Genomic DNA, 7,110 nt, shown 5'->3' on the forward strand with positions numbered 1-7,110 from the left:
ATTTAAGTCTTTTGCATTTTTAGAAGGAAAAATATTCCTTATGAGTGCAAGTCAGACTCAAAGAATTAATAATCAGTAAATTCAATTGACTAAAATAGAATATAGTTTATATGATATGGAAACTAAGATGTGCTTATGTTTGAAGGAGCCTTACTTAACTTGAAGTTTTTGTTTTTACTGTATGCTAGTAATATAAAAGCTGGTCAGCCAGCTGGCAAAAGACCTGCAGTATTCCTGTAAAATAAATATGGAATTGGTGTTCCTTAAAAAATATCAGAATCTGATGAAAATCTGATGATGGTATATCAACTCACATTCACCAAGTATCAAATGTTGGTTGATCAACTCACAAAGACCAAGTAACTAAATACTGGTTGATCAACTCACATGGACCAAGTATCAAATGTTGGTAGATCAATTCACATGGACCAAGCATCAAATGTTGGTAGATCAATTCACATGGACCAAGCATCAAATGTTGGTAGATCAATTCACATGGACCAAGCATCAAATGTTGGTAGATCAATTCACATGGACCAAGCATCAAATGTTGGTAGATCAATTCACATGGACCAAGCATCAAATGTTGGTAGATCAATTCACATGGACCAAGCATCAAATGTTGGTAGATCAATTCACATGGACCAAGCATCAAATGTTGGTAGATCAACTCACATGGACCAAGTATCAGATGTTGGTAGATCAATTCACATGGACCAAGTATTCAATGTTGGTAGGTCAACTCACATGGACCAAGTTATAAAGGCTGTTAGATCAACTCACATGGACAAACTATTAAATACTGGTAGATCAACTCACATGGACCAAGTATCAGATGTTGGTAAATCCAATCACATGCACCAAGCATCAAATGTTGGTAGATCAACTCAAATGGACCAAGTATCAAACAAATGCTGTTAGATCAGCTCACATTGACCAAGTATTAAATACTGGTAAATCAACTCACATGGACAAAGTATTAAATGCTGTTAGATTAACTCACATTGACCAAGTATTAAATACTGGTAAATCAACTCACATGGACAAAGTATTAAATGCTGGTAGATCAACTCACATGGACCAAGTATCAGATGTTGGTAAATCCAATCACATGCAACAAGCATCAAATGTTGGTAGATCAACTCAAATGGACCAAGTATCAAACAAATGCTGTTAGATCAACTCGCATGGACCAAGTATTAGATGTTGGTAGATCAACTCACATGGACCAAGTTATAAATGCTGTTAGATTAACTCACATGGACCAAGTATCAAATGTTGGTAGATCAACTCACATGTACCAAGTAAAAAATACTGGTAGATCAACTCAAATGGACCAAGTATCAAACAAATGCTGTTAGATCAGCTCACATTGACCAAGTATTAAATACTGGTAAATCAACTCACATGGACAAAGTATTAAATGCTGTTAGATTAACTCACATTGACCAAGTATTAAATACTGGTAAATCAACTCACATGGACAAAGTATTAAATGCTGGTAGATCAACTCACATGGACCAAGTATCAGATGTTGGTAAATCCAATCACATGCACCAAGCATCAAATGTTGGTAGATCAACTCAAATGGACCAAGTATCAAACAAATGCTGTTAGATCAACTCGCATGGACCAAGTATTAGATGTTGGTAGATCAACTCACATGGACCAAGTTATAAATGCTGTTAGATTAACTCACATGGACCAAGTATCAAATGTTGGTAGATCAACTCACATGTACCAAGTAAAAAATACTGGAAGATCAACTCACATGGACCAAGTATCAAATGTTGATAGATGAACTCACATGGACCAAGTATCAAATGTTGATAGATCAACTAACATGGACCAAGTACCAACTACTTGTTGATCAAGTCATATGGACCAAGTATCAAAATTATGGTAGATCAACTCACATGGACCAAGTATCAAATGCAGGTAGATCAACTCACATGGACCAAGTATCAAATGCAGGTAGATCAACTCACATGGACCAAGTATCAAATGCAGGTAGATCAACTCACATGGACCAAGTATCAGATGATAGTAAATCAACCCACATGAACCAAGTATCAAATATCATAAACAAGAAGACCAATCTGTCATTTACCAGGACCAAGTTTCATATACCAGAAAGTCAAAAGGGCACTGACCAGGAGGAAGTATTATATACCATTACATCAAGTGACCACTCACTAGGCCCAACTATCACTTACAACAGGCCACTAACCTGGACCAGGTATCATACACCGGTGGTTAACCTGGGCCAAGTTTTTCATACCAGTACATGTATATTGAGTGGCCACTATGAAACTATATAACATACATTGCAGCAAATTAAACTTCTGAAGTATTACAGGAGTAATCTAATGGTCAAGTACTCTACCTCTTCTAATTATATTCATGTCGGACCCTCTTTCTATTCTCTGCACTATCAAAAGTCTTCTTTTTTTTTTAGTGAGTCTTATATGCAATACCAATACTGTAGAGTTAAGGGCATTTTTATGTACTGATTTTTATTTTACATTTTCCCTGTTGCATTAAGTTCAAATGATCAGATAGAAAATGCCTGTACCAAGTCAGGAATATGACAGTTGTTATACATTCTTTGATGTGTTTGAGCTTTTGATTTTGCAATTTGATTAAGAACTTATGTTGACGTTTTGATGTCTTGTCATTTTTCTGGGGCTAATTTTGTTGTTGGGTTGTCATTATTACGAAATTGATAAATTTGGCAAAATACATGACAAAAATAGAATGATAGCTAAAGGTCGACCTTAACACACATGCTTTTCAAAGATTCTATATATAACATCTACTTTGAAATAAATATTTTGACAATATATTTATTGGGGCATTAAGCCTATAAGTATTTGATTCATATGTATCAATATGTAATCTGCAACGACAAGATCTCAAAATGAGTCTATTTTAGCAGTTTTTGTAGCAAACAGTTTAAAGACCTAATACTAATATGTAAGACAAAATTCAAAAATCCAAAATTATACAAATACTAATATTAGACTGACTAAGTTTTAACCCTATGAACATCTGTCGTATGTAATTAAATAAGTAGATTTGTAGTACTTTTTTATTTTAAGAGTTTAAGGGTCAAAATAAGTGGCTTGAACATATCTGTCCTAAATTCATTACCAAAGTGATTGTAATATACCTATAAACCTTAATTAAAATCAAAGAATATTTAGACATCAACTTTATTTTTGACAGATTCAATAATACTAAGTAGGAAAAATGTAAAAACCTGTTATCCATGGAAGTTTATTAGATGAATACTGAAGTTGTTTATGCTTGCAGATGTCATGATGTTTGCTTTGAAAAGATTATCAAGGGCTCTTTGGATGATTAAATGAATATGTAACCTTAAATTTGAGGGCCAATTTCTAATAATTATGTCTTCAATGTTATTGGAAGCTCCTATTATATTTTTGATAAAGGTTGAAGATTAATACAAGTGCTTTAAGTTGGAAACTTTAAAATATAAAAAATTCTATTATTTTTGAAAACTTTTAAACTACATTAATTTCCTTGATATTTATAAATAGCATTATAAAGTTTGGTCAAGTTGGTACACTGGAGATGTCAGTTTTCATGTCAAAGACCTATGATATTCTACAATAGGGCTGAGGGCCATTGTACACACAAGTTTCCTGTCCCTTTTCAACATCATTTTATGACAAAATTTATATACCTGACTATGTTAACAAGATCATTAAAAATTATAAAGAGGTCAAAGATACTAAAGGGGACATTAAAAACTTATTAGTTAAAAGTGTAACTGGCTATGCCAATATGGCAAATGTCTCCCCAAATAACCAACTTAAATATAAACAAGTCGACAAAACACTACATAGTACAGTACGGAAGGAGCCACTAGAACCCAAACTAAACTGGGGATGATCTTAGGTGTTTTAACTGGAGATGATCTTAGGTGTTTTTAACTGGGGATGATCTTATATGTTTTAACTGGGGATGGTCTTAGGTGTTTTTAACTGGGGATGATCTTCGGTGTTTTTAACTGGGGATGGTCTTAGGTGTTTTTAACTGGGGATGATCTTAGGTGTTTTTAACTGGGGATGATCTTAGATGCTTTTAACTGGGGATGATCTTAGGTGCTTTTAACTGGGGATGATCTTAGGTGTTTTTAACTGGGGATGATCTTAGGTGTTTTAACTGGGGAGTATCTTAGGTGTTTTTAACTGGAGATGATCTTAGGTGTTTTTAACTGGGGATGATCTTAGGTGTTTTTAACTGGGAATGAGCTTAGGTGTTTTTAACTGGGGATGATCTTAGGTGCTTTTAACTGGGGATGATCTTAGGTGTTTTTAACTGGGGATGATCTTAGGTGTTTAACTGGGGATGATCTTAGGTGTTTTAACTGGGGAGTATCTTAGGTGTTTTAACTGGGGATGATCTTAGGTGTTTTTAACTGGGGTTGATCTTAGGTGTTTTTAACTGGGCATGATCTTAGGTGTTTTTAACTGGGGATGATCTTAGGTGTTTTTAACTGGGGATGATCTTAGGTGTTTTTAACTGGGGATTTTTAACTAGGGATGAGCTTAGGTGTTTTAACATATATTAGAATGCTCACAGGCTAGAAATTATTAAAGCTAATTTTATTTTTATCAATTGAAGAATTCTTTTAAAATGAATAATGATTTCAATGCATGAAATAAGATAAAGCAACTAAGTAAACAATGTGAAGTCTGGTTCTGCAACAAATCTCTTTATCAAAAATTCTTAGAATTGAAAACTTGGCTTTTTTGTAAAAGGAGTTAACTTGCTTTTTTATCTCCTCTAACATGATGCTAACTTGATGCATTGTTAGATAATAGATTGATTGATTGATGGGTGTATGACATCCAGCAGTGAAATATGTTTATTCATTTTAATGTTGTAGATATACCCTTTTCAGTACTTACTCACATATAAGCCTGGTTTGAGATGCAATATGTACTATCTACTGATTAATAGATGGGTGTTTAAAATAGTGCAGTGAAATATGTTTATTCATTTTAATGTTATAGATAAACTCTTTTAAGTAGTTTACTAAGCTCACAGATGGGCCTGGTTTTGAATACACAAGGTTACAGACTGTAGGAAGACATGTTAACCATTAACCTCTTGGCAGGGCAAATTGTTTTACTTACACTATGTCCTATTTCTCCCTCCTCTTAAAGTGGGGCTTGATATTCAGAGATGCAGAAAATATTCTTTATATTTTTGTTTGACCTTATATGTTTGACATTATTCCTCATTGATAAGATTGATTGTTGTTTAACTAACTTCCAGTGGCAGATAGTTCAGGCATGTTTGGCACAATACATGATATGAGAGATCAGCTGTTTATTTGTTTTATATATTTCTCAATTCATTTATTGAAGTACCTGTTTTAATGCCCCACCTAAGATAGAAGAGGGGTATTATGTTTTCTGGACTGTGCGTCAGTTCGTTCGTCCGTCTGTCAGTCCTTCCGTCCTTTCGTCCGTCTGTCCCACTTCAGGTTAAAGTTTTTGGTCAAGAAAGATTTTGATGAAGTTTAAGTCCAATCAACTTGAAACTTAGTATTCATGTTCCCTATGATATAATCTTTCTAATTTAAATGCCAAATTAGAGATTTTATTATAGAAAATGATAGTGTGAGTGGGGCATCTGTGTACTATGGACACATTCTTGTTTTACAAAGTATTATTTTTTCAAATCTTTTTTAAAACTTTTTACATTCATAAAAAGTGTTAGGAATGAATCTGGTTGATCATAAGAGAATGACAATGGAAGAAGGGCATTAGTTTTTAAAGAAATAGAGAACTAAAATCTCATGTCAGAATACAATATGTGACCAAGATAATGTAAAAATATAAGTCAGTGTGAAAAATACACCATATTTGTTATGTAATAACCTTGCAATTGTACACATGCAAAACTAATTCAATACGTAATATCTTGTGCAATACTAATCGAATATATATTTATGTATTTTAAAACTTGACAATAAAGGTTTAGATGGAACTAAATCAATTGAAAAATCTGTCATATTTGGTCATTCTTGTCATCCTGGGAAACTAAACTATTTTGTAAATAGAAGGCTTTGTGATTCAGGGGGAGACAATTTATTATGGAATTTTGTGAATTGAATGCAAGAAACAAATCATTTACTTTAAATTCAGAAAATTTGCATGAATTTATTATTGTCATTTTTGAAGAATGAACAAAAATGTGAATATATCATTGCGATTTCAAGAAAACCTGCATAAACATATATAAAAAGTAAAAATCACAAAAATACTGAACTCCAAGGAAAATTTAAAAAGGAAAGTCCCCAATCAAATGGCAAAATCAAAAGTTCAAACACATCAAACGAATGGATAACAACTGTCATATTCCTGACTTGGTACAGGCATTTTCCTATGTAGAAAATGGTGGATTGAACCTGGTTTTATAGCTAGCTAAACCTCTCACTTGTATGACAGTCGCATCAAATTCCATTATATTGTCACCGAACAAAACAAACAGACACAATAGGTAAAAATGTCAATTTGTATCAGATATCAAAATGTGAGTGTTTACAATGTATTATTGCAATCCTAATTTGACCTTATTTTCATGGCTTAATGATCAACACATAGTTTGTGATTAGGTTTGGTTCATAGGGCCTCTATATTTGGTCAATAGAATTTTTATTACATGAAATTTGATTCTGACCATGGCCTCATTTTTATGGTACATTGATCTAATTTAAAGTTTCCTTGATACATGTAGTACAATCTTTATCTCAAAACCTGTCAGCATTAACAGATCGCATCAATTTAGCAGGGAATTGAAATTTCAGCATGTGCACTCTTGTTACTATAATGATTATTTGAATATGGTCTCTTCATACTGTCTTAATATGTGCCAAGGTGGTGTTTAGAAGCCAACATTCAATCATAGTGATAAATAAGTAGATATAAATTATTATTTATTAAACTTTGATAAAATGTTCATACAGTGGCCAATTCAGGTGCAGTGTTTGAAAAACAACAACTTTGGAATAAAATATTTAAAAAAAAAATGAGGGTCTTTATGATTGCCATTTTCAGAAATGATTTTCCA

The 7,110-nt window shown here is 33.0% G+C and overlaps 1 protein-coding gene across 1 annotated transcript; it reads left to right on the forward strand.

The window, feature by feature from the left end:
- The first annotated feature begins 387 nt into the window (after positions 1-387).
- On the forward strand, positions 388-921 carry LOC139505680 (uncharacterized). The gene has a single exon (XM_071295169.1). The coding sequence runs from the start codon at positions 388-390 to the stop codon at positions 919-921; it is 534 nt and encodes a 177-aa protein (XP_071151270.1).
- The last annotated feature ends 6,189 nt before the right edge of the window (positions 922-7,110 follow it).

Source organism: Mytilus edulis, unplaced genomic scaffold (genome assembly GCF_963676685.1).
Source record: "Mytilus edulis unplaced genomic scaffold, xbMytEdul2.2 SCAFFOLD_1841, whole genome shotgun sequence".
NCBI lineage: Eukaryota > Metazoa > Mollusca > Bivalvia > Mytilida > Mytilidae > Mytilus > Mytilus edulis.